The sequence below is a fragment of the Salvia splendens genome, chromosome 21 (assembly GCF_004379255.2).
Source record: "Salvia splendens isolate huo1 chromosome 21, SspV2, whole genome shotgun sequence".
NCBI classification, from domain to species: Eukaryota; Viridiplantae; Streptophyta; class Magnoliopsida; order Lamiales; family Lamiaceae; genus Salvia; species Salvia splendens.
In genome coordinates, this window is record NC_056052.1 from 7,706,032 (window position 1) to 7,732,762 (window position 26,731).

The following is a 26,731-nucleotide window of genomic DNA, read 5'->3' on the forward strand; positions in this document are numbered from 1 at the left end:
TGTAGTCGATTAAAAAAGGCTTTGACTATTTTCTTATGCTAGCCTTCAATTAATTTTTTTATAAAATATTTACTTTTTTTGTCATTCATTTACTTTTATTATTCGAATCCTGTTTTTTTTATAGTACCAGGTTTGAAATAACAAAAATTTAGAAGAGAAATCGTGAGAGAAAACAATTTTAGTTTATGTATGAAATGTTGAGATATTGGAGATGTATATAAAATAGTTCACCACAAATTTTAATATACTATCTCCAAGATAAGTGTGCGTTTGATACACAAGAAAAATGCCTCTTAAAAAATCAAAATACAAGTTTGAGAGATGTTACTGAATAATACTATAAAAGAAAAAATATAATTAATACTATAACTTAAATATAATCTATAAAATATGAAATAAAATACAATAAAAGATAGGAGCATATGTTAGCGTTGTTTAATGAACTGTTGACTTGAAGCGGTAAATGACCAGGTCATAATTTTTTACGAACTTTTATAGTATTATTTTAAGTAATATCTAATCATATTTGTTTTTTATTTGAAGTAATATCTAATCATATTTGTCATCGATGATCATAGTCTCACGCTTGCCAAAGAAGGTAGTCTGGTTATTATTTAGAACATGCTCATCGGTACTTGTCAGCAAGAGAAGGCGTCGTGCCGTTGGCAAGAGCAGACCCCTGCTCGCCGCTGTGCTCTTGCCGACGTCACGGCCCTGCTCGATGCATAGAGCACGGTCGTGCCAACAGCAAGAGCACGAGCAGCCGATGTGGCATGCTATGATTGGCCGTTGGTTTATCATTTTTTATTAATTTTTTAAAAAAAAATCAATAAAATCTGAAAAATTCAGATATAATAATAAAAAAATATTTTTCCACTTCCTAATAAAATATATCCATTTTTTCCACACTTTTAATTTATTTTTTCATTATTTTTACCCAAAATTCATACTTTCATCTATAAATACTTTCATTTCAAACACAAAAAAAATCACACTATACCAAACAACTCTCTCAATCTCAATTTTTAGGATTTTAATTATGTAATTTTTAATTTTTAGGATTTAATTATGTAATTTTTTATTTTTTAGTAATTTGTAATGGTATCGGGCATTTTTAATGCATTTTAATATTCTGGAAATGTTTTTAGTAATTGAAGTATTTAAATTGAATAATGGAATGGCGGGACCCTTAAGCATGCTGTTGCGGAAGAGCATGGATGTGGGTGTTGTGCTCTTGCCAAAGAGCAGGGAGTAAAAAATTAATAAAAGTGAGTTTGGACCCACATCCATGCTCTTTGGACGTTACGATTGTGTCATCTTTGATGATAAAGATAGATAATAACACAGTAATCCTAAAACAAAGAAATTGTCATGGGCATTTTCACAAAGAATATTCAACACTGGAGTTCTAATTAGAGTTGTATTACACTAATTACAATAATTAAAAGAATTGTTCTCATTAAAGTAGGCATTAGTTAATAAAGGACTATTCAGTTTACAAGATTGTATCTCAAGATTAAATATGTAGTATATTTAATTAATGAGATTGAATCACACAGCTTAATTTAAGATGGATAATTATATAATAATTAGTCATAGCTAATTTTCCCCAACTAAAATAATCTCAAAACTTAATCCTAGATTATATCTTGATATCTCAAAACTTAATCCTAAATTATATCTTGATATTATTTTATCTAGCAAACAGAACAAATATTAAATATGTAATGTGTTTGATTCATGAGATTGAATCACACAACTCAATCTAAGATGGACAATCATCTAATATGGATAAGGCCATCCACAAATCTGTCACAATACCGTCCCTTAAATTACTATTCGCGGGCCCCACTGTACTTTTTTACTCCATCCCTTAACTAAGGGACAGAACCTGCAACCCTCTGTCCCTTATCTGTCCCTTAAATTACTATTCATTCAAATTTTTTTTAAATTTTTTTTTCCAACAAATTCAATTAATAAAAAACACACTTCATTAAAATAAAATAACATTACAACATAAAATTCGTAAAAAATTAAAAAATATATAATTAAAAATGCTAAAAAATTACAAAATACATAATTTAATTTCATCCGCCAAAGTTTGCCCAAATGTGCTCCATTAGATCATCTTAGAGTTGGGCGTGGGCGAAAGAGTCACGTGTCCTTGCCCGAATAGACAACCGTTCTTGTATAGACGGATGCACTCCACTTCGAGGCGGACTACTGGCGGTTGAGCTTCCGGGGGCTTCGGGGTCGAACCAATATCCCGCCTTGGGTCCTTCGTCTTGGACAATCATGTTGTGCAAGATTATGCACGTATACATGATGTCGACCATGCTCTCCGTGAACCACGTACGAGCCGGGGCTTTGATAATGTTGAAGTGCACTTGGAGAACCCCGAACGCTCGCTCCACATCCTTCTGAGCAGCCTCCTGCTTCTGCGCAAAAAGCGTCTGCTTTGCGTTCACAGGCCTAGCGCACGTCTTCACGAAGGTTGGCCACTTCGGGTAGATGTCATCGGCAAGATAGTACCCCATTTTATAGCGCCGGTTGTTAGTAGTGAAGTACGCATGCTAGATCCATAGCCGGTAGTCGGCAACGGCCTCGAGTATAACGGTGGGGTGGGTGCCTTTGTGGCCGCTCGTGTACGACCCCCTCCACGCCACCGGGCGATTCTTCCATTGCCAGTGCATGCAGTCGACGCTGCCAAGCATCCCGGGGAATCCATGCACTTCTTCGTGAAGGCGGAGCAAGAACTGGCAATATGTCGTGCTTGGCTTCCGGAGAAATTCATCGGTGAAGGCTGCCCGGACGCCTTTGCAGAATTGGAGCAAGCACATTCTCCCAGTGCTGTCTCCAATGTGGAGGTATTCGTCGAACACATCCGCCGTTTGTCCAGTCGTAAGCTAACGGATTGCTGCAGTACATTTCTGCAGCGTCGTGTGGCTGGGACGGCGGACGGCGTCGAACCTTTCTTGGAAGAACTCTTCTCGGGCCGCCAATGTATTTGCGATGTGGAGAAATAGCGGTCGCCGCATGCGGCAACGGCGACGGAAGTAGGTATCTCCCCGCACCGGGTTATCGCAGAAGTAGTCGCGGACTAACCTTGCGGCGGCTTCCTCCCGGTTACGATGGTTGTAAGTCCGGGAGCGTCTTTGGGGCGGCGCAGCTTCCTCCGCCTCCCGGCGTCGATCTTCTTCAAGTGATTCTTCCATTATTCGACACATTTGCTCATACGGATCCATGAGATCGATTAAATTTGGGGGAAGAATAAAAGAGAGATGATTTGAGATGAATATTGGAGAGGAAATAAAGATGATTTGGGAAGAATAGATGTGTAGTTGTGTGTGAAATGATGATGAATTATGAGTATTTGTCTTGCCAATTTTTTAATTTTTTATTTTAATTCGATTTTTTTAAAAAAAGGATTTATAGCGTCAGCGTGAAGAATCCCACTCGCGGGCCGGCGAGTGGGCGTCACGCATGGCCTGGGAGCGGGCCACGTCGCGGGAGCACGTGGCGAGCTGTCCCGTGCCGCGTCTCGGAGTGACGGAACGCGTGACGTGCTGGGGACTGGTTGGTGACGGGCCGGGACGCTGCAACGCGTCCCGTGCTTGTTTCGTCCCTCCATAACGTGACTCGGGCCACCCGCGTAACGCGTTGCGGGTGGCCTAATCATTTGATAGTTAGTTATAGTCCCCTTTTGAGGATAAATGTTCCATTATTTCTAAATCATTTTGATTATATTCATACTGTCACCAAACAAAAGAAAGTGCTCCACGATTTTTTTTTTTGTAAGAAAGAATGTTCAATGGTGGAGTTCTAATTGCAAAGGATGTTAGACTATACGAATCTTTTATGAGCTTTTCTTCTCCGAATAGAAGACTTCTCCATCCTATATATATATGACATGACAAAGAAAAAAACATTTCACATTGCTAGCAAAAGTATATAGTACCATTATTCCAAAGATGTCACCAAACATGCCAAGGACATTATTAAAATAAATACATATATATGAATATAGGGCCACATATATACATACAGGCTTCACCATTACGGTCCATAATCCTCATTTTACATATGCAAGATTGCCATGTCTCTTAAGGAAACGGGACAATTTTATGTAGAAATCATGGAATAGATATGTCCGTTCAATGGATTTTGACCAAATAATAAATGTGACGAGACATCTAATTTTGTAAAATTAAATGATATAACGTTGATCTACATTTTACGTAGATAAATGTAGTATATTCACTTTCTCAAATCCGATTTCCGGTGAGTGAGAAATAGTGGATTAAAGTTGGGCATAATTAGCTTTTTAATTAAAGCTTTGAGTTTGAGCTTATGGAATAATTAACTAGTGTTAATTATCCGACATTGGAGAAGTGACACATCTTTTAATGTGTTTAAATTAAGTGACTTTATGTTACTTAATAATTATAGTGGACCAAGATGGGTGAAAGAGCCCACACGCGCGCCGCCGCAGGCCCGCCCGAGCCTGATCCCGTGCTCGTGGTCGGGGCTGCGGGCCCGGGACCGGTCCCGATCCCGATCTCGATCTTGGCAATTGGTCTTTGGGCTCGGGTCTGGACCCGTAGTAATCTTTTTAGACCACCGCTGAGTCAGCAATCCAAGTAGCCTGATACATCGTCAAGCGTGGCACAGTCAAAGCTGCCACGTGAGAAAACCACACGCTCCACACGCGAAAGGCACACTCCTGCCACACGCTTGTAACCGCCGAAAGTTACGAATCTGCCATGATGAGCCTTCATGGCTTGGTTGACCCTGCATGGTGGCTTGGCCTATAAATAGGCTAGCCATTCCACTGCATTAGACACAATATATTCACAAGCATAATAGCATAAGCTCTCTCCCTCTCTCTGCATTGTTTTTCTGTCGAAAGCTCTGCCCTCTCCACTATCCAGTTCGCCGGAGCTCTGTTGATTGCGGTGCTACTTCACCAGAGACGTAGCCGTTTTATTTTTTGGGACGGAACGTCAATCCGAAGAGCACTACCGGGGCGTATCTCGTCTTGCGGAAAGAGGACACCTCGACTCGGTTAAACACTTTTACGGTCTTCTGTTTCGATTTTCTTTTCCATTGTAATTTCGGTTCAGTTTTCTTTTGTATTCCTTCTTCGGGTTGTATTACGCCCAGCTTTTTTCTCTTGTAATCCCAGAAACCAACAATCGCAAGACGAGATAAAACTTGCTTTTAAAGGAATTTGGACTATAAACTGAACTTAACACTTTCGAAACATTTAACACCTTTGCTGGAGATGTCGACGGAATCCAACACCGCTGCTGCCACCACCGCCGCCGCCATTTCCTCCACCATGGCGACCACTGGACCTGTCAACACTTCGTCGATTCCGACGATGATGCCCACTCCCGGGCGCTATCCTTCTTCATCAACAACCCCTTGGGAGTTTGTTAACCCCCTTGGGCCCACTGGTGGATCCACCTCGGGTGGATCGGTTGGTTCCACTTTTAGTGGTTCCTTCGGATCCTTTAATGGATCAAGTGCTGGGGCCTTCGGGTCTCACACGAATGTTGGGGCCTTCGGGTCTCACGCAGGTACTAGTCCCTTCGGGGCTGGTACGACCATGGCGGGCTCTATGCCCAACATGAATGGTGGGGGCTTTATGCCCAACCATATTGTTGGCTCCTTCGGGGGCAATGGAATTGGTTCCTTCCATGGACCAAGTTCGGCACCTTTGGCACCAAGAATGATGTCACCTGCCGAGAAGCCACCAAAGTTTGGAGGATCTGACTTCAAAAGGTGGTACCAAAATATGTTGTTCTACTTGACAACATTGGGCGTCGCCAACTTCCTCACGGACAACGAGTCGCCCGCGCCAAACGATCAAGAGACTAGGCTCGAAGTCATGGCAGACTATGATGCTTGGAGAAAAGGGGATTATCTATGTAAAAATTTCATTTTAAGTGCATTAGATGATAGCCTCTACAATGTATACTCCAATGTAACCACATCTAAACAAATGTGGGAAAGCCTAGAAAAAAGTATAGCATAGATAATGCTGCGGGTACTGAATAAGTTGTAGCATCCAAGTTTATGGACTACAAGATGGTCGACTCTCGACCCATCATAGAGAAAGTCCAAGAGCTCCAAATGATCATCCACGCATTATTGTATGAAGTGATGACCTTGCCCGACAAATTCCTAAGGTGCACGATCATTGACAAGCTTCCTCCCAGTTGGAAGGACTTCAAGAGATATCTCAAGCACAAGCGAAAGCAGATGACCCTTGAAGACTTGATCGTGAAATTGCGCATTGAGGCTGATGTGCGCAAAAGCGACCAAAAGGCTAAGAGTGTCCACTATGGACAGCCCGCGGCTATAGCCGCGGGTTGGGGCGGAGGGCGGGCAGCTATAGTGGGGAAGTTGTCCGGATGGCGGGCGGACAACATTTGGGGTGGTAGGGGTGGCGGACGCGGGATAGGCGGGGTTGGGGCGAGCCCGCGGCTGGGAAGAATTAGTCGCGCCTATAGGCGCGGCGCCCATAGGGGGCGGACAACCGGCGCGGCGGATTCAATTTCGAATTTTTTTTTATTTTTTTTATTTACCTCTATAAATACCACTCCCCACCACCTATTTTTCACTATTTTCACAAAATCCATCCACTCACTATCTACACAACCACTCTCTAAAAATGCACTGAGGCGACGACGAATCACCCGACTCTCAGGAATCGGGCTATGGCAGTGAATATTACCTGTTTGCAATACAACGAATATTCGGACCCAATTACCTCGTTTTTTAATTATTTACACTTCGATGATTTTAATTATACCTGATTAACACTAAAAACATTTTAAAATAAAAATTGATTATAAAATTTGGGGGCTATTGGAGGTGTCCACCATAGTGGCGGAAATAGAATTTTGGGGCTGTGGACAACTAAATTGGGGCTATGGACAAAAACTGGGGCGGGGCTATTGGGCGTGTCCGCCTTATAGTCGACACCCTAAGGGCTTCACCCCACTTGAAGCCAAAGCCAATCTGTTGGAGTGGGGCGGTCCCTCCAACAAACGCCCTCGCCCAAATCGTCCAAGTGACAATGGGAAGGGAAAGCAGCCTACAAAGAAGTTTGAAGGCGATTGCTACAAATGTGGCAAACCGGGCCACTTTGCAAAGGACTGCCGCAGCAAGAAGAAGAAGTCGGCTGCCCACGTCGTTGAGAAGGAGTTCAAGGACTTGGATGAAAACGACCTCATTACTGTGGTCACTGAAGAGGTTAACCGTGTTGTTAACAAGGGTTGTTGGTACATCGACACCGGCGCTACTGCTCATGTCTGCTCAGATAGGAGCAAGTTTGCCTCCTACACTGCTGTCGAAGGAAGGAAGATCAACATGAGGAATCAAGCATTGTCTGAAATCCTCGGCGTTGGCAACGTGATTCTCATGATGACGTCTGGCGTCACTATCACTTTGAAGGATGTGTTGCATGTCCCGGACATCCGCAAGAACCTAGTGTCAGGATCAATACTAGTTAATAAGAGGTTTAAACTTGTATTTGAGTCTGATAGGTTTTTTTGTATAAGTTTGGAAAATCCCTTGGAAAAGGTTATGTAACCGATGGGCTTTTCAAGCTTAGTGTGGCAACTCGCAGTGTTGCAAAGCCGTTGGTTAATAATAATAAAGCATCTACTTCCTCTTATTTGACTGAGTGTTCAAATTTATGGCATTGTAGATTGGGACATGTAAATTCAAAAGCCATCAAAAGATTAGTGAATTTAGATTTACTAAAGGCTAATGAAGTGGATACTCAAGATAAATGTGAAATTTGTCTTGAAGCAAAAATGACTAAGTTGCCGTTTCACTCGGTTGAACGAAGCACAAAACCCCTTGAATTAATTCACACGGACGTATGTGATTTAAAGATGGTGCAAACTAGAGGTGGTAAAAAGTACTTTATCACTTTCATAGATGATTTCACAAGGTATTGCTACATTTATCTTTTAAGAAGTAAAGATGAGCAATAGAAGCGTTCAAAAATTATAAGAACGAAGTTGAGAATCAACTTGGTTGTAAAATCAAAACAATTCGAAGCGATAGAGGAGGCGAATATGTAGCCCCGTTTGAGGAGTTATGCAACGCAAGTGGTATAATTCATCAAACAACTGCTCCATATTCACCACAATCTAATGGTGTTGCAGAATGCAAAAATCGAACTCTAAAAGAGATGATGAATGCACTGCTTCTAACTTTAGATTACCACATAACATGTGGGGGGAAGCTGTTTTGACAGCCAACTATATCTTGAATAAGATCCCTCTCAAAGGAAAAGATGTTACTCCTTATGAGTTGTGGAAGAGAAGGAAGCCATCCTACAAATACCTCAAAGTGTGGGGTGTTTGGCAAAGGTGATGGTTCCTCCGCCCAAAGAAGTTACAATCGGACCTAAAACGGTTGATTGCATCTTCATTGGATATGCACTTAATAGTAGTGCATATCGATTTGTTGTTCACAAGTCTGAAATATCGACTATTACTGTAGGAACAATAATTGAGTCAAGGAATGTTGTATTTCTCGAAAATACATTTCCTTGCAAAGACAAGGAAAAAAGTCTCAACCAATTCTGAGATAAGAATTGAAGAAGAAGCAACTAGTTCTAATCCAATGGAAGAAGAAACCACTAGTTCTAAATCAGCGGATGAGGAACCTGAATCGCGCAAGCGTGCAAGGTTTGATCCAAAGGATACAGGACTAAGACGTGGTAGTAGGGTCAAAACACTAAAAACATTTGGTCCCGACTACATTGCTTTTATGTTAGATGAAGAACCAACATCTATAAAAGTAGCCTTTGATGGCCTAGACGGGCTACATTGGAGAGAAGTTGTTCAAAGCGAAATTGATTCAATTTTGCTAAACCACACTTGGGTGTTGGTAGATCCACGGTTGCAAATGGGTACTTAAAAGGAAATTTAAGGCCGATGGAATAGTGGATAAGTATAAAGCCCGACTAGTAGTAAAGGGTTTTAAACAAAAGGAAGGACATGACTTCTTCGATACCTATTCACCTGTAACAAGGATTACATCTATCCGAGTGCTTCTCGCTATTACTGCATTGCACAATCTTGAGATTCATCAAATGGATGTAAAGACCGCGTTTCTAAATGGTGAATTAGAAGATGAAATTTATATGGAGCAACCCGAAGGGTTTGTAGTACCTGGAAAAGAGAAAAAGGTATGCAAGCTCGTAAAGTCTCTATATGGATTGAAACAAGCGTCATTGCAATGGCACTTGAAGTTTGATAATGTGATGTTTTCAAATGGGTTCAAAATTAACGAGTGCGACAAATGTGTCTACATCAAGAGCACTAATAACGGCCATGTTATAGTGTATCTATACGTTGATGATATGTTAATCTTGGGTAGCAACACTCAAGTAATTAACGATACAAAGGCCATGTTAAAGAGAAACTTTGACATGAAAGACATGGGTCTAGCCGATATAATTCTTGGAATGAAGATTCTAAGAACGTCTGATGGAATCATCTTAACACAATCACATTATGTTGAGAAGATATTGAATAAATTCAAAGCCTATGATGGCGCGCTGGTTAAGACTCCAATTGAACTCGACGTTCACTTGAGCAAGAACAAAGGCGAGCTTGTTGCACAAGAAGAGTATGCACGAGTCATCGGGTGCATTATGTACTTGACTAATTGTACTCGACCTGACATTGCTTGTGCCGTGAACAAGTTGAGTCGTTACACGAGCAATCCAAGCAAGGAGCATTGGAGAGCTCTTGTGAGGGTTTTGAGATATTTAAAACATACTCAAAATCATGGGCTACACTTCTCGAGATACCCCCGGTACTTGAAGGGTACTGTGATGCAAATTGGATATTCGAGAATAGAGACTCACTTTCAACAAGTGGATACGTCTTTACTATTGGGGGTGGTGTTGTATCGTGGAAATCCACATAACAGACATGTATAGCCCGATCAACCATGGAATCGGAGTTTATTGTCTTAGATAAGGCTGGCGGCTTAAGAACTTTCTTGAAGATATTCCATGTTGGTCTAAGCCAGTGCCGCCAGTGCTGATCCATTGTGATAGCCAAGCGGCTATTGGAAGGGCAAACAATGGCTTCTATAATGGTAAGTCTCGACATATACGTCGACGACATAACACCGTGAGACATTTGATCACAACAGGGGTGATTACAATTGACTATGTGAAGTCAATAGATAATCTAGCGGATCCGCTAATCAAAGGGTTAAACCGTGATCAAATGAATAAGTTGCTAGAGGGAATGAGTTTGAAACCCACAAATTAAAGAATTGTCATAGTGGTAACCCAAGCATGATGACTGGAGATCCCAAGAACTTGGTTCAATGGGAAAACTAAGCTATGAGAGTTCATGAGAAACACTCAACTATATCTATTCTCTAAAATAGCAATAGAGTGTTGGAGAACTTGCCTAGTGGTAAAGGGTAAGTCTATGACTTTTAATGGTTCTTAATGATCTCAAAGAGATGGAGTTCTCAAAGAGACCAAGTATGGCAAGGTACTTGACTAAGAATCACCTATATAAGTGCGAAGTGTGGTCGCTTCATAAAATGTACTTATGAATCGAAAGTGGTGTCCAAAATCACAATGGACACAAAACGTGAGAACTGATGAGGTTGAGGTGTTTAAGCGTTAACACCATTGTCTTGGTGCACGCCGAGGGGGATTAGTTCAAAGCATCGCGCTACTAAGCCGCCTGTGTATCCGATGGTGTCGACTATGGAGGGTTCAAAGCCAACAACTACATATCCTTGTGCTTATATACCTCTCGAGGGTTGAGCTTGTGTCTGCATGCATATGCATTTGGCTATTTCCACTCATGTGGGGGATTGTAGAAATCATGGAATAAATATGCCCGGTCAATGGATTTTGACCAAATAATAAATGTGACGAGACATCTAATTTTGTGAAATTAAATGATATAGTGTCGATCTACATTTTACGTAGATAAATATAGTATATTCACTTTCTCAAATCCGATTTCCGGTGAGTGAGAAATAGTGGATTAAAGGTGGGCATAATTAACTTTTTAATTAAAGCTTGGAGTTTGAACTTAGGGAATAATTAACTAGTGTTAATTATCCCACATTGGAGAAGTGACACATCTTTTAATGTGTTTAAATTAAGTGACTTTATGTTACTTAATAATTATAGTGGACCAAGATGGGTGAAAGAGCCCACACGCGCGCGCCGCCGCCGCCGGCCTGCCCGAGCCCAAGCCCGTGCTGGTGCTCGTGGGCCATGAGCCGCGGGCCCGGTCTCGATCTCGATCTTGGACTTGGACTTGGACTTGGATCTTGGCAATTGGTCTTTGGGTGGTCTTTGGGCTCGGGTCTGGACCCGTAGTAATCTTTTTAGACCACCGCTGAGTCAGCAATCCAAGTGGCATGACACATCGTCAAGCGTGGCACAGTTAAAGCTGCCACGTGAGAAAGCCACACGCTCCACACGCGAAAGGCACACTCCTGCCACACGCTTGTAACCGCCGACGGTTATGAATCTGCCATGATGAGCCTTCATGGCTTGGTTGACCCTGCATGGTGGCTTGGCCTATAAATAGGCTAGTCATTCCACTGCATTAGACACAATATATTCACAAGCATAACAACATAAGCTCTTTCCCTCTCTCTGCATTGTTTTTCTGTCGAAAGCTCTGCCCTCTCTTCTATCCAGTTCGCCGGAGCTCTGTTGATTGCGGTGCTGCTTCACCAGAGACGTAGCCGTTTTATCTTTGGGGACGGAACGCCAATCCGAAGAGCACTACCGAGGCGTATCTCGTCTTGCGGAAAGAGGACACCTCGACTCGGCTAAACACTTTTACTGTCTTCTGTTTTGATTTTCTTTTCCATTGTAATTTCAGTTCAGTTTTCTTTTGTATTCCTTCTTCGGGTTGTATTAAGCCCAGCTTTTATCTCTTGTACTCCTAGAAACCAACATTTTCTTCATCTCCACCAGCTGGATATCGACAACAAACCCCTTACCGTGCTGCGTCCAATAGTCGGCCTGCAGATTGATCCACTCAGGCTCCGCAAGTTCAGCCCTGCCCGATTTCATAGCAGCGATCGATATATTATACCTGGTGTCCCTTGCTGCGACCAAATCCGGGTTCACCAACCCCATACTCACCCCTTGGGGCGACATCATTAGGGTAAGAGGCCCCATTGGAAGCTTATCACCTAATGGTGCCAAAATTGAGTAACTAATATCCAAATTGAGCAACTAATTATAAGGTCATCTGCAACGCTGTCTCTTATCCGTCTCTTAACCGTCTCATCTATTAACCATTCTTGGGCCCCATTGTACTTTTCACTCCATCTCTCCTGCAACCCTCTATCTCTTATCCGTCTCTTTACCATCTCATCCCTTAACTATTCATTCAATTTCATTTTTTATTTTTATTTCCAACAAATTCAATTAATAAAAACACACTTCATTAAATAAAATAAAATTACAACTTAAAATCCTAAAAAAATACATAATTAAATTTGTGGCAAAATAAATAAAAAAAGATATAATTTAAAATATAATTTTATAGAAATTATAAAAACTACTCCGCCGACGAATCATCCCCCGAAGGCGGTGGCGGTGCACTCAAGCTACCTGGAGGCGGAATATCAATTTGTCTTGCCATATACTCAATTCCGGCAAGATGGGCCACATACTCAATTCCGGCAAGATGGGCTTGATATTGTGGAGGCGTCATGCGGGAAGTGTCCGCCATCGTGGCGGTCAAGTACATGGACAATAGGGTGTTCGCGCCCGAGACCGAGCCCAAACCGCCTGGCTTGATTCGCCTCGGCCCCTCCTCCCTCTAGCCGCCTTTTCCGCCTTGGTCCCTTGCGGCCGACGGCGCCCACGGGAGAAGCCCCTGCATTGGTGGTCGTGCCCTCAACCTCTTGTGAGGTTCTGCCTGACCCGCGCTCACTAGACGAGTATTGGTCACCCGTCGTGTACTTCGTGCGCTTCGAGCTCGAGCCCTAGCCCTGGCTGGACTGGACACCGCCGGCCCACCTTTCAACTTCTTTGACGGCCTCCCAAACATCGACATGTTTGAATCCTTTGCCGTTGTCGTCAAAGAAGACTCGCAAAGCCGCTCTCATAATGTCGGATCCACTGGTTCTGCTTTGGTATTGAGCTGCTTCATTCTTGTAGATGCCGCAAAAAAATTTTACATCTCTGTCGACGCGGTCAAAATGACTGCGTAGCATCTTCAGGGTGCGGCGGCGGGACCGAGCCGGCTTGTTCTTGTTGTAGGCGGCGGTGACCTTTTCCCAAAAACACTTGCGGGTTTGTTGAGGACCGACGATGGGATCGTACGAGACACTGACCCAAGCGTTGAACAGAGTCATCGTGTCCGCCCGACGGTATGGATGACAGCCTATATCCTCCTCCTCCTCGGCCGCCTCCTCCTATTCCTCCACGGCATCGAATGCGCGACCCCTGGAGGGACGAGCGTATTCATCCACATCAAAATGAGGTGGTTGGTACGCCGCCGGCGTCGACGAGCCTTGGGTGCCCGGCGTCGACGAACCAGAACCGGAACCACCCAAGACATTGTACATGCCCCCCAGTCACCAAACGCGTTTATGTCAAAGCCGCCGGAGCCGCCAGAGTTTCCGTCGCTGGACATTTTTTGATGAAAATTGGAGAGGTGAGATGAAAATAGAGGAAATGGAGATGATTTGAGAATAATAAATGTGTGTTTGTGTATATAATGAGAATGAAAGAGGAGTATTTATAGAGTAAAAAAAGAAAATAAAATAAAAAAATTTTTGCCGTTCAACGGTAATATTACCGTGTTTTTATAATTTTTTATAATTTATTTTATTAAAATCGATTTTTTTAAAAAAAATTGATTTATTGCGTCAGCGTGACGACGCCCACTCGCGGGCTGGCGAGTGGGCGTCACGCCTAGCGCCAGCGTGCGCCACATGGCGCTGGCGCATGGCGAGCTGTCGCGCGAGCCGTCCCTCCGGGACGAGACGCTCGGCGAGACGGGACCGGGACGGAAGGCTGCAACGCTGTCTCGCGGCCGTCTCGTCTCTCCGAGACGAGACCGAGACGCCCCGCGAGACGCGTTGCAGATGCTTTAAACTCAAAAAAGAGAATTTAATACCCCCGTCTGTTTGCCAAGTGCACCAAAACTTGCCATATGTCTTGGCAAGATTCTTGAGCTCGGGCTTCACAACCATCTCTGGTATCCGGGGATTCACCCACAGCCCGGACTTGATCTACACATCAAAATTGGTAAACCATATAAGTAAAAATAAATATTTGATTTCTAAAACCAATAACTTCAACTCAATTCTAGTACTTTTAATAAATTCTAAAATGCTCTCAAATATTTCGTAGTATGTTATTTTCTAACATGAATCAATAGTCATATCCAACAAACGTCTTTTTATCAAATTGCTCAACTAATACAACATGACTTTCTACATAGTTTGTTTATGTGATTTTAAAGTAGTCTAAAAATATCACAAATATTTTATAATTGCTCACATAGAATAAAACTTTTCCCAAAAATAAATAATACGTAGAATGAATGTAACGTAGTATATAGTAATATTTTAGATCATTCTAAATCCAAAAAAATATCAGGGCCAAAGTTCATGATTTTAAAACCTGATATTCCTAAAAATAATAGACCAAAGTTTGCATTTAGGAAGAAAACCAGAAAGTGAACCTCATAAGCATGAGAATGCCACAGCTTCCGCTCGTCTGGAGGCAAGCTCTCGAAGATGGTGTCCGAGACGATATACTCCACACCTAGAATAAAAATAAAAATAAAAATAAAAAGAAAGGAAAAAAATGAAAGGAGGAGAAATTTCATTATAACAAAAAAAAACGTTAAAGACACTAATTTATGTTTCAGAACATAACAACAATGCTTCAAAAAATATCTTTATTATTAGTGTCTCAATTAAAATTAAAGGATGTATATGGAAATATCCTAAAAAATAAAAATTAAATTAATTTATCCTTTAATTTAGAAATACTTTCTTTTGCGTTCTAAATTATTTTCTAACGTTAATAATTATGTCCCAATTTGTGTCCTAAAAGAGAAAATATTTTGTAGCGTTTTTATAGCATACCAATGAGGCGGCCGTGGGAATTGTCGGAATCGTAGACAGGGCACTGGAGCACGTCCTGGTTGAGGCGGGAGACTTAGTGGTGCGTCTCAATCTAGCGGGACATGTCGTGGCTGTAGAGAGCGAAGATGCAGACGTGCTGGCTCATCTGTTTGATGGGAGTGAGCGACTGCAGCATCTGCGCCCCTTTGTCGAGCATGTGCTGCTCCATGCTCATCGCCTTCCCCGCCGGCGGCAACTGCTCTTCCCTTTATCCACCACTCTCTATTTTTCTGTTTTTTTGTATGTGGGAATTCAGTGGGATTTTATGGCATGTATATTTATGTATATTTAGGGAGCGGTAGGAGAAGGGGTTGGATGCCACGTAAGATATCATGGGATGCAACGTGGCAGTTGTGGCGATCTTCTGCTGACACGTTTTTATACATGTGTCAGTGTAATGAAATTTTTCACAACCTAAATGTCTGTCTTTTAGAGCATCCTTAACCCTGTCCTCAATTCAGGCCTCAAGTCCCTTCCACGTCATCATTCCCCTAAATTTAAGTCTCAGGCCAGGACTACTCTAACCCTGCAGGCCTTATCCCGGGCCACAACTATTAAATTGCAATATTCACAATTTACCATCTATTTTACGCATAAAATAAAAAACGTTGAACAATTATACGAGAAATTCATTTTTAATTCAAAAATAATAAATTATAAACTAAAATATTAAATTAGAACATAAAAAATGCAAAAAAAAAATTACTCTTCTTCCCCTTCCTCTCGCCCCTCTTTATCCTTCTTCAAAATACAAAAAATAATGAGAAAATTGAGGGTGCAAATGCAAAAGAAACCAGAAATCGTCGCCCTCTTCTTCCTCTCCCCCTCCCCCTCCTTTCTCTTCCAAATGCAAAAGACACCTGAAATTGGGGCCCGGGACCGGAAAAAGAGCACCTCCAACGCCGGCCAGGCCGGATCCTGGGCGCGTCCTCAGGCCGCAACTGCGGCCCCGGGACCGGCCTGGGCCGGAACTCCCTCTCCTCCATCGCTGGTGACGCGGGCCGGGACCCAAGTGCGGCCCGGCCCCTTAGCGTTAAGGATGCTCTTATGCATGTAAAATATTACTCTCTTCGTCCCAATTAAATTAGTCTAAAAATTTTTGGACATAAAGATTAAGAAATTGTGTTGAATAAATTAAATGAAAGAAATAGGAAAGAGAGAAAAGTAGGAGAGATAAGGAGAGAATAAAGTAGATGATGAAATAAAGTAAGAACGATTGGATGTTTTATTTTTTTGTCAAAAAGAAAAATGACTCAACTTTGTTTGGACGTCCCAAAAAGGAATACGGCTCAACTTAGTTGGGACGAGGGGAATATCATTTATCATTTTAGAATGTCAGTGATTTAAAAGTATATGTACTATTTTTTATTTTAAGTAATTAAATCTTATTGTTCAAATTAAATTATTACATTCATGTTTTATTGCAAAGCTAATATTCTCTCCATTTTATAGAAATAAGCTAATTATAAATAATACGGATTTTAATACGTAGCATAAGAGAATGAATAAAAATAGTTGAAATAATATAGTGGATAGTGAAATATGTGAATGATACAATAAAAGAAAAAGAGAAAAGGTTACTATAAATAGATACATACTATTTCTATGGGACTGGCGGGAAAGAAAATTCAGCTTATTTATATTGGATGGAGGGAGTATATAAAAGTAGGACACATTTTAGTACTAAAGTATTTTTATTTTTCTTCACAAAGTTATATAATTTCTTAAAGTTTATGTCGAGTTAAAATGAGACTATAAATAATAAATGAAATAGCGGACAATTAATAAATGTTTATAACACAACAATTAATGAACGGAGTAATATAATCACTCCCTTTTTTCCATATTTACAGTATAGATGACGATCTACATAATACATATTGCCAAGATTATACATATGTATAATGTATAAACTGGTAAATAATAAATTTGTTAAATACATTTTCCTATTATCTCGTCTTATGAGTCGTGTGTATCATTTCCATGCAAATTAAAATCCAACGTCAAAATTTGTCATATTTTGACTAGGCACGGTATTAGAAAATGTAATAGAAAGTTGGTTGAAAAAGTTAATAGACGTCCTAATTTTATAGAGTATATTAGTTTGACTAAAGTCCAATATTACTCCTAAACATATTATGTTTAACGATTTTGATCCAAAATATTGTTTGGCATTTTCGTGTTCGCTGGCTTATGAAATTGGTCCTTTTTGGCATTTTAAAAAGAACCGTAAAAATTAACAGTCAACACACGTCTTTGATCGACTCATATACCAATCAACCAATATACCTAATTAGGCACACAAACATCATTAACTAATTATTTTACTTTTATATTTCATAAAAGAAGGATTTACATTCCTTGAGAATCTTGTTATGGAATTCCACCATTGATGGCCATCCTCACCACCATTTGTTATTTTGGACTAAAATCATACGGCATATATTAGGCCGAATTTGAACATGGTTGTTTAATTAAAGGCTAGAATGAAATAAAAGCAAGTGAAGAAAAATAAAAATGGAAATAAAATAGGTGGAAGGAATTGAAAATAGAAAAGTAAGAAATTATCTACACCTTTCTGCTTAATATGCCTAGAAAACTCACATCTCTCTCCTTTATATACACCATCATGCAAAACACATATAGAGCACACACTAAAAACATACACTCTCAATTCAATTTTAATTCTCTCCATATCTCTCACTCCATCATTTTCACTATCGGAATCATATCCAATCATACTATTTCAAAGAACGAAATATATATAACTATTTCTACCACCGAAATCCCTATAAGTGTAACATGGATTCAAAGAACGAAAAATATAGTGAAAATGAATGAGAATATAATATTTAATTAATTACTATTTTTAAAATATTTTAATATTAATTTTTTATAATATTTAAAAATTACATTATCATTTACTACATTTTGAGTTTTTCAAATAAAATAATGCAATTCAATCAAAATATCAAACTCGCAGGGAATTTTTAGCTTTGCATACATGTGTACCAAAATTCATATGTTACAAAATGTGTGAACCTATTAATGCAGTTGATTTGGTGCTCCATTCGCAATCAAATTCTCATTAACAAAACATTATGAAGGAATGCAAATTTAAAATAATATTTGAGCTCATATTTTAGAGTGAACCTAATTTGCACAGTCATAAATGACAGTGATGCTCTCGGCCAAATTGGTGGAATATTTTCTCCCACTAATCATATTGATGGACTATTTTACAAAAATGACAATAATGCGTAGTCCCTATTCTTTTACACTAGATGTGCATAAATAAAACCACTTCTGTCTCGCTATGTCCACAATCTTGAGTAGCACAGAGTTTTAGAAAAAAATATTTAGTATAATATAGTAGATAGAGGAAATGTAATTGGGTGTTTTAATGTGAACAAATATGCAAAGTGGACATCTTAAGTGTGACAAACTAAAAAGGAAAGGTGGATATCTTTAATGAGATGGAGGAAGTATTAAATTATTCATTTGATGTAGTAACTTTTTTATTAACATCAAAATAAACTGCAATTATACAATGTTATACTCCCTTTGTCGCACTTTAGGAGTCTCATTTGATTTTGACACGGGTTTTAAAAAAAATATAAAGAAAAGTTGGTGAAAAAAGATAGTTGTATGTGGATCCTACTTTTATATATTAATTCTATAATAAAATGTGAGTGGAAAAAGTTAGTGGAATGTGATGCCTATTACCGTTTATGTAATATTCCAACCGGAACTCCTAAAAAGGGACATCCGAAAATAATAAACCGGAACTCCTAAAGTGGAACGGAGAGAGTAACAATATAGCTAAAAGTAAACACGAGATATCCAATCACGGAGACTAATATTCAATCTTACTAATGTAACTAATTTTTTGGATGATCTCACTTTTTAATTTTTAAATAACTAAAATAATTATAATAAATTAATATAATTAAATAACAAAGATAAATTAGATAATAGATTTATGGGAATTGTTTTCACGGGCTCTTCTACGTGTATTGATATTTAATTCAAATATCTTAAGGACTCGTTCAGTTTGCATGATATGCCAAGAAATGACATTAATTATGGGCAATACAGCTGTTTGGTTGACTAGACTCATTTCTGGAAGGCCCGAGTATTGTCAACTGGCCCGCACTATTCCTCTTAGAAATGGTGTTTTTGAATTCTTGGATGGAAGATGGTTTTTAATTCTGTTCTTGAAAGACACCTAGAAATGAAGTTAAACTTACTAATATACCCCTTCATCTATTTCTACTGGGCGCAGATTTTGGGGCATTTTAAAAAATTCAAGTGGTAATTTAGTCAAAGTCTACAAAATGGCAGTGTCATTTATTACCACAGAAGGAAATCTTTTGCCAAAATCGAGTCCAAACCTTACAACATGAACACTAGAATTAATTAAAAAGGACGTGGGCCCTACCCAATTTAATCTCACAAGAAATAATTCTACTCATTCCTAAACAAGCAAACTGAACGAGTCCTAATCGATAAACGTAAACTATGCCGGATCTCTAAGCTCACTAAGTCGCGCTGTTGATATTTACTTCAAATGTCTTTAATCGACAAAGCGTAAACTAGGCCCAACTCTAAGCTCACTAAGTCGCGCTTATTGAAACTCTGCCTAATCTCTAACCTTACTAAGCCTCATTCTAGACAACGTAGATATTTTATTACATGCCAAGTGCTATTTAAATGTCAAATGCAGATACACCTAAACGCTCTAAAGATCCTTATAAAGTCCCCTCTAATATAAATACAATTCAAGTTATAAAATATCATTTTCATACAATTTATATCAAGAGTAAAGTCTAAAAGTGATCATAAATATATGAGCATTTTATGATTTTAGTCTAGATCATTATATTTTGAACTTTTGTATCACGGAGGAATGAAATCCGTCTGTGTTTTTGTTTTCTTTTTTCATGGAGCCCTATAAAATAAATGGTCACCCCTTAAGTTATCTTTGATAGTTTATTTTTTACAATTTCATCAAAAAATGATTAAAATAATGGACCAATTTCATTTTTCCTTGATACGGTAGTTGAAAACATAATATTATGAACCAAAATCGTAGAAGGGTCATTTGTTTAAAACCACTTTTGAACTTTAGCCTATTAGTTTTATTATAAAATAAAATGTGAGTGAGAATAAGTTAGTAGAGAAAGTCATAAAAGGATCATATGTTTAAACCACTTTTGAAGTTTACTCTATTAGTTTACTCCCCCGTCCCATAGAAATATGTCATTTATGGTTATCATGTGTTTTAATGCATAATTGGTAAAGTAAGAAAGAAGTAGAAAAAGTAGTTGAAATTGTATAGTGGATGGTGAGGGGCATATATAATAAACTAAAAAAGGAGAAAATTTTTGGCATAAATGAATATAAACTATTTGTATGAGACGAATGAAAAATGAAATATGACCTATTTTTATGGAACAGATAGAGTATGATAAAATGTGAGTTAGAATAAGTTAATAGAGTATTGGGTCTATTGCCAAAAATGATAAAAATAAAATGTGGAGTAATAAATTTGTTTCGACATACAAAAATGAAAATATGTGACAAATTTTTTAGATGAAAAATATTATAATTCATACTGTATTAATTTTTCCAACATAATTTTACACATTTTTAACAACCATTATTAAGAAGTGAGAAGTTGTCCGTAAAATACTAGTTTTCTCCCTACAGCCAAGAATTTCGAGGTACAACTCGTTATGCACATAGTATCACTTCAATCCGAAGAAAAAAAAGGTTAGTTTTCACAATTCAGGAGATAGCTTGCAAATGGAGGAGAAGAAATCGAGCACGCAATTCGACGAATGCGATGATGACTTTCATGATGCGGTCGACGAATTCGAATTTTACGACTGCCGCGAGAATTTTTCTGATCAAACTGAATCCAGTCGTGACGAATCAATTTCAAATCCCAGCTCTAATCCTCCTCAGGAAGACAAATCCCCGGCGCTATCGGCTCTCCGGCGCCACAGGTCTCGTTCGAGTAAGAAATCCTTCGGAGATGGCTCGGCAGAGCTGGCGAAGTTCGCCGCGGCGGAAAGTGTAGACAGATACTTGAGAGAGAGAAGAAATGTATCGCTTTCTCCGAAATTCGAGGAGCACGAGATGAGATTGGAGGATACGAAGCCTGCTTTGAGTATTGAGACGAGCGAGGAGAAATCGACGGTAACGGATGCAATCGCCGCAGCTCGTGGCAAAGAATCGAGCTGGAGAGGAAATGAGGATTCTAATCCGGGATTCCTGCTCAAGCTTCCCGGTATAGTAATCAATCGAATCACTTTGCTAGTCAAATTTTCACGTTTACTATTCGATTGGTGTATTATTCGTACATGATTGTGTTTAACCCTTTGGGGCTTTTGTTGGCATTGCGATGGTTTATAATTCAGCAGTTGAAAAAAGTTTGGAATCTCATGTTTCGAATTGTTTCAGAATATGTGTATGAATGGTTGAAAGAGCAGCGAGCGATTTGGAAATTAGGGCTAAAATGTGGCTGGGGATTGTTGTGGTCAGCTTATGTGTGTTCTGTGTTGCTCGGATTGCTGGTCTCGGCGTTTGTGGTGGGCGGAGTGTTGATAAGACTGGTGGTTGAGGAGCCGATTAGGATGGGTAGGAACTTGAATTTCGACTATTCGGAGAAGAGCCCGGTGGCGTTGGTGCCGATTATGTCCGGTGTGAAGATGAATGGTGATGTGAGGCATTTTATGGAGAAGCCTGAGATCTTGAAGGCCGGTGAATCAAGGGTCGTGCCACGTGATCATGGGGTGCATGTTACTGTGTCTCTAACTTTGCCTGAGTCTGAATACAACCAACATCTTGGGATCTTTCAGGTATATGTTTGTTTGATGTTGTTGTATTTCCGTTGTCTCTGCCTCTGAAGCTCGCATTCTGCTGTGATCAAATGTGTTGATAACTGCATTTTTTTCATTAGCCATGGATTGAAGTGGGATTAGTTTAAGTGTATGTTGTTTATCTGCTTCCTAAATGAAGTCTGAGGTTTCACATATACTGTTGTTGTGATCGTGTAAAGTGAGCCTTTTGCTTTCGTATATTTGGGAAGTTGTTAGTTTTGCTGGGAGTTTAGTTTAGCTCTATTGCACATGACACTATTTGCAACTGAATTGTGGTTTAAATTTTTTAGATATTGTCAGGTCTTCAGATATGTTGAGCTTTAACGGGTTGGGACTTCTGTAAAGCGAGCTACATGGTGTTGTATGTTTGAGAAGTTGTCAGTTGCTGAGAGTTTAGCTCTATTGTATCTTAGGTCATAGATATTGTCTGCCTCTTAATAGTGGTCGAAAGTTCTTAAAATTTCTATCGTTTTAAGATTTGTTGAGCTTTTTATGGGTTGGGAACTTGGGATAGTGTAAAGAAAACTTGTTGGTGTTGTGCGTTCGAGAAGTTAGTTGCGGTCAGTTTATCTCTATTATCGATCTAATTTGATGGATATTTTTGCTGCATAGTTGTGGTTGGAGTTCTTAGTTTTTATTTGGTTTCAAGATTAGCTTGCTGCCTGATAGGGTTGCATTTGCATCTTTTCTTGATTTCGATATAGACGCAGCAGCGCTCCCTGTAACCTCGCATTGATTGTTATCTGCAAAATTTTATCGGGTTTATGCTAGGCTCAGGGATCTCCCTTTCCGTTGTGTTTATTGCAAAACCAATGATGATATGTCACGCCTATTTAATCTCTACTCTCTAGACAGTCGACATGCTCGTCGTATTACTCGTCTGATTATTACGTGTTACTCCTTGAAGGTCAGAGTAGACTTCCTTGCTGCTGATGGCCAAATACTCGCAACATTACGACGTCCATGTATGCTGCAGTACAGGAGCCAGTCGATCCGCCTCCTCCTTACTTTGCTCAAGGTGGTGCCCATTCTAACCGGCTACACATCAGAAACCCAGAAGCTGAAAGCAAACTTCAAAGATTTCACCGAAGGCGATCCCCCAACAGCATCCATAAGAGTTATTCTCGAGCAAAGAGCCGAATATTCACCCACCGGTGCAGGCATCCCAGAAATATACAGAGCGTCCCTGACCCTCGAGTCCGACCTCCCTCTGCTAAAAAGGATCTTGTGGTTCTGGAAGAAAACGGTGTTTGTATGGGTTAGCATGAGTGTGTTTATGATTGAGTTGGTTTTCGCTCTCCTCTGCTGCAGACCTCTCATAATCCCCAAAATAAGGCTCTGGGACGCCACGCCTCAAGAGGGCGCCTCTCACTACAATCGTCCCCGTCAAAGCTGAAACGACAAGGATGAGGAACAGCAATAACAATGCGCTCCCGTGCACGAGGGGGCGCTTTGTGTTGTACTACCTTGTGTGTACTCGACAGCGGATGCATTTTTTGGCGTAGAAGTATGTGTAAGGAAGGTTTTTTCACACTTTGAAGTTGTAGCCAAGTTGTATATATTTAGCATTTACTGTACATTATTTAGATCATGAGAACTCTGCTGCTAATGCAAGAGCATATATATGGTTGTTTTCTTTATCAAATTGTTTAAACTTGAGCCAAATTATAGCTTTTATATTGTACTCCCTCCGTTATATAGAAATAGGTCATTTGAGGACAAACATAGGTAAAGTAAAGAAAAAGTTAAAAAAGTAGTTGAAATAATGTTAATGGATGAGGGAATCCAAAATGATAAAATAAGAGAGAACGAAAAAATGTATTTAAAATAGTGTTAGTGGAGGGTGGGTCCATAAAGGATACTCCATTCGTCCCAGTTCAAGTGATTGATTTCTTTTTGGCCGTGGTTTTGCAAATATATAATAAATAGTTAAAGTGAAAAGAAAGTAAAGTAAGAGATAGAATACTAATATAGAAGATAGTCGTATATATATTATTATTAATTATTTTACTCTCTCCATTTTAACTATTTATTATCATTTTCATCAAACACGTGCCGAAAAGCAGTCAATCATTTGAGATTGGACAGAGGGAGGAAATGTTTTCATAAATAGATATAGACCATTTTTATGGGATGAACGAAAAAAGAAATATGACCTAATTCTATGAGAGTGGGGATTAGATTCTAATATAATTAAGATTTCAATCAAGCCGACTCATTGGATTTCGGGTCAATCCCAATTGGATATGGGCTTATCGGGTTGGAATTTTTTGTATTAAAAATTTCCAACCCTAACCTTAAATGTTCGATTCAATTTGGAGCTAGCCCACTAGAATATTCACGTTAAAAACTAACAATGAAATTTAATTTTTTATTTGTTATTCTTAATAATCTTATAATTAAAAATATATATACAAAAATTAAATACTACATCTAAATTTACTACATAATATAAAAAATTTAACTTCTTAATTATGGAAAATAAATGAATGATCAATCCAATAATATAGCTCATTTTCATTTACTTATAGAATACTGAGATAATTTTAGAATATATATGTACATCTAAACATGATTAAATAATATCGTAAATTTGAAAAAAGTGGCTCACTACTAGATAATGATTTAACATATGTTTTAGAATTCAAATTTTTTATTAAAATTTGATTTTTTTTTCAATTCATTTACCTATTACCTTTTTAGAAAAATATTAATAATCAAAAGTACATGTATATATATTAAATATAAATTGAAGGCTTATCTAATTTTAATCTTTTGCACTTATTAATTTTTAGTAAAATCATAATTAAATTATCAAGTATATTGTTAAACAACAGAAAGTAATAGACAGTGTTGTCATAAATTTCATCCCCGCGATTTATTTTTGAAACCAAAGCAACTGTGAGGAGTTAACGTCTCTCTTTTCTTTTTCTATCAATAATTTCCCTTTTTCTCTTCCCGTTTAGATTTAAATTTCAGGCCTAAACAAATTCGACCGTTGCAACCCAGCTTCATTTTTCAACAACGACGGCTTCTTCTACTCTGTTTCTTCCTCCGCCACCAAAAACCCGAATCCCTCTCTCTCTCTCTCTAGAAATGGTGTCCAAGGTAGTGAAAAGAACCCCCACAAAATCCCTCAAAAACCGGAAAAACTTCCCCTTCACCCATCATCGCCGCACCCGCAACAAATCCCCCATCAAAACCACCGCCGCCGCCACCGTCGCCTCCATCAACAAATCCATCTACACCTGCCACCGCCGCCTCCTCAAAATCTTCACCAAGCTCACCCGCATCTCCACCCCGGAAAAACCCCCCTGCAAAAAAGGATACAAAATCCTCCAAAAATCCCCCTCAAAAAATCCCCCCTCCGCCGCCGACGTCAGGCGCTCTCTCTTCGCAAACAAACTCCCCCTCCCTCCGCCAACAGATCCTCAAACATACACCATCTTCCTCGACCTCGACGAAACCCTAATTCACTCCACCGCCGCCGCGCCTCCGGAGAGGTACGATTTCGTTGTCCGCCCCGTAATCGACGGCCAGAAAACCGAATTCTACGTTCTGAAAAGGCCTTTTGTCGATGAATTTCTGGCGTATATGAGCGGTCGATTCGAGATTGTGATATTCACAGCTGGAATTGAGGAATATGCGTCTCTGGTTGTCGATAAGCTCGATTGGAGGAACGCGATTTCGCACAGATTGTATCGCGATTCGTGCAGAGCTGTGGATGGGATGTTTGTGAAGGATTTGGGGGAAACGGGGAGGGATCTGAGCAGGGTGGTGATTGTGGATGATAATCCGAATTCGTATCAGTTTCAGCCGGAAAATGCGATCCCGATTAGGCAGTTTGTGGATGATGTCGGCGATGAGGAGCTGAAGAAGATGATGGAGTTGTTTGAAGGGTGTGATTTGGGGGAGGATTTGAGGGATTTTGTTAGGGTTTTTGTTGGGGATGATGAGAAGCTTTGCTAGGGGTTTGGTCGTTTTGTGTAGTTGAACAAATCTTGTTCAATTTCATGTTTTAATCTGGATTTTACATGTAATTTATTGAATTAAAGGTTATTTCACCATCTCTTTGAGACTTTAACTTTAGATGTAACTGGTGTTAACACCTGTGCTATGCACAGGACAAAAGATTTTTAAATAATGAAGATATATTAACTTAAAATAAAGAATATAAAGTAAGTATAATTTTCATATTTACAGATAAGAACTAATTAAATTAAGTATTTGTAATATTATAAACAACAATAAAAAAAATATTTGTACAACAAATAAGAATCTACATTTTGTGGACGGATGAAAATGAAAAATGTCAAACTCTCTCTAAAATGTGCCTTATATTTTGGGTTTGTAAACACCACTCTATTTCTTGGGTTTTCTCCCTCTCTTTTTTATTTATCCTATGACAAATAAGCTTTTACATGAACATCAATATTTTTATTTCAACTTTCTCTCTCTTCACCTAAATTACATTAATTTATGGTTAGTTTTTAATAAAATGAAATAGCGTCCATATTTGTAAAATTGCAGCAAATTTTATATAATAAACACCAAATTAATATTCAACACTATTAAGTTTTGATGACTTAGCATACTTATAATATATGGCCAAAGACTAAATACGTATATTATTTAAATATATTAAAATTAACTCAATTCTA

General features: G+C 39.2%; 2 protein-coding genes and 1 pseudogene across 2 annotated transcripts; 2 read left to right on the forward strand and 1 right to left on the reverse strand.

The window, feature by feature from the left end:
* Nucleotides 1–11,944: 11,944 nt before the first annotated feature.
* LOC121784145 lies at nt 11,945–16,169 on the reverse strand (annotated as a pseudogene).
* Nucleotides 16,170–20,897: 4,728 nt separating this feature from the next.
* LOC121785296 (seipin-2-like) lies at nt 20,898–23,715 on the forward strand. The gene is made up of 3 exons (XM_042183684.1): nt 20,898–21,478; nt 21,652–22,049; nt 22,978–23,715. Exons 1-3 carry the CDS (start codon nt 20,992–20,994, stop codon nt 23,464–23,466), a joined length of 1,374 nt encoding a protein of 457 aa, XP_042039618.1. The 5' UTR covers nt 20,898–20,991; the 3' UTR covers nt 23,467–23,715.
* Nucleotides 23,716–24,867: 1,152 nt separating this feature from the next.
* On the forward strand, nt 24,868–26,149 carry LOC121783812 (carboxy-terminal domain RNA polymerase II polypeptide A small phosphatase 1-like). Its single transcript, XM_042181991.1, has one exon. It carries the CDS (start codon nt 25,167–25,169, stop codon nt 26,037–26,039), a length of 873 nt encoding a protein of 290 aa, XP_042037925.1. The 5' UTR covers nt 24,868–25,166; the 3' UTR covers nt 26,040–26,149.
* The last annotated feature ends 582 nt before the right edge of the window (nt 26,150–26,731 follow it).